The 1,377-nt window shown below is 69.1% G+C and overlaps 1 protein-coding gene across 1 annotated transcript in view; it reads right to left on the bottom strand.

The window, feature by feature from the left end:
- Positions 1-577: 577 nt before the first annotated feature.
- H696_05350 (hypothetical protein) overlaps positions 578-1,377 on the bottom strand; it is a gene marked incomplete at both ends in the record, with an annotated part of 3,378 nt that continues 2,578 nt past the window's right edge. The window contains 2 exons of the mRNA XM_009499197.1: positions 578-914; positions 1,112-1,326. Coding sequence (XP_009497472.1) covers positions 578-914; positions 1,112-1,326 — 552 coding nt within the window. The remainder of the gene's footprint in view (positions 915-1,111; positions 1,327-1,377) is intronic.

The raw sequence follows: 1,377 nt of genomic DNA, 5'->3' as shown, positions 1-1,377 counted from the left end.
GGGGGGGGGGGGGGGCGTGTCTGCAGATCCAGGCAGACCGCCGGGCGGCTCCGTGAGCGTGGTCTCACGTGAACGGCGGATCCCATGACCAGATGCCCACGATGCTGCACCTGCCTCGGGCCCGACCGGCGGCACCGGGGGCCGGGCGCGTGCCTGCGCATGCCGGCACGCACACACACGGCGGTGTTCCTGGCCCTGTGGTGGTGCGCAGGACCTGTGGCGGGGAGGAGGCGGCGTGCAGGCGCGCGGGCGAACACGGGCGGAGGACCGGCACGGAGGACGGCAAGGGGCACAGAGGGGGGGGGGTGGTGACGCAAGAGAGAGAGACAGAGAGAGAGAGAGACAGAGAGAGAGAGAGACAGAGAGAGAGAGAGACAGAGAGAGAGAGAGAGAGAGGAGGGGGCGTGTATTTTTTTCTCCCCTCCCCGTGGGTACTCGAGCCTCCCCCTCCCTCCCTCGCCGAGCAAGGGGGCGGAGAGGGGCGCTGGTGGCCGCGGGCTTCTCCTCGGGAGGGGGGCACACACCGCGGAGCAGCGACAACAGGGGAGGGACGGGCCCGCGGCGGGCGCGGGCGCCGTCACTCGGACAGTCGGCAACTGACCTTGATCGGGAACCAGGAGCTGGGGTTGGTCCAGGAGAGGAGGTAGAGCCCGGGCTGGGTGGCGGTGAACTGGCCGGAGAACCAGGTGCCGGCGTGGGTGACCAGCGGGTCGGCCTCGGTGGTGAGCTTGGTGTGCATGGCCTCCGGCAGGGGCTCCATGTCGACCGGGGTGAAGGGGTGGCCGCCGGCGGAGGGGCGCATGGTCTTGGTGCAGCCGCCGTCGAAGGCCGCGGCCACATTGGCATCGAACTCGGGGCAGAATTGCAGGCGGAAGTGCAGGCCCTCGGGCATCTTGTAGATAAAGTGCACGACACTGTGTGTGCGTGTGTGGAGAAGGGGGGGGGGGGCAGTGTGAGGAGCCAAGGCGAGGATGTGTGTGTGTGTGTGTGTGTGTGTGTGCGTGTGTGTGTGTGTGTGTGTGCGTGTGCGTGCGTGTGCACGCGTGCAAAGGATGGGCGCGGGGTTGCCTGCACATGGCCCAGGGAGGGGCCCGAGGGCGGGGGCACGCACAGCTTGCCATCTTCCCGGCGGCGGTGCTCCGGCAGCTGGTACCGGGCCAGCTCGTCGGCCGTCACGGCGATCGGGATGAACTCCGACGTGGCCGAGTAGACCGACAGACGCCAGAAGTCGTGGATGTCGAAGCGGTCGAACTGGTAGGACGGGTCGTACAGGGGCGAGAGACACCCGCCGCGCATGCGACAGGTGCACAGGCCGCCCATGACCGACTAGCCGGGGGACGGGGGGAAGGGGGGGGGAGATAGGAGCAGAGAGGCAGG

This window comes from Fonticula alba (genome assembly GCF_000388065.1).
Source record: "Fonticula alba strain ATCC 38817 unplaced genomic scaffold supercont2.10, whole genome shotgun sequence".
In the NCBI taxonomy this organism is placed as follows: Eukaryota; order Rotosphaerida; family Fonticulaceae; genus Fonticula; species Fonticula alba.
Note: the sequence above shows the minus strand (reverse complement) of the source record. Positions and strands in the feature narration are given on the sequence as shown.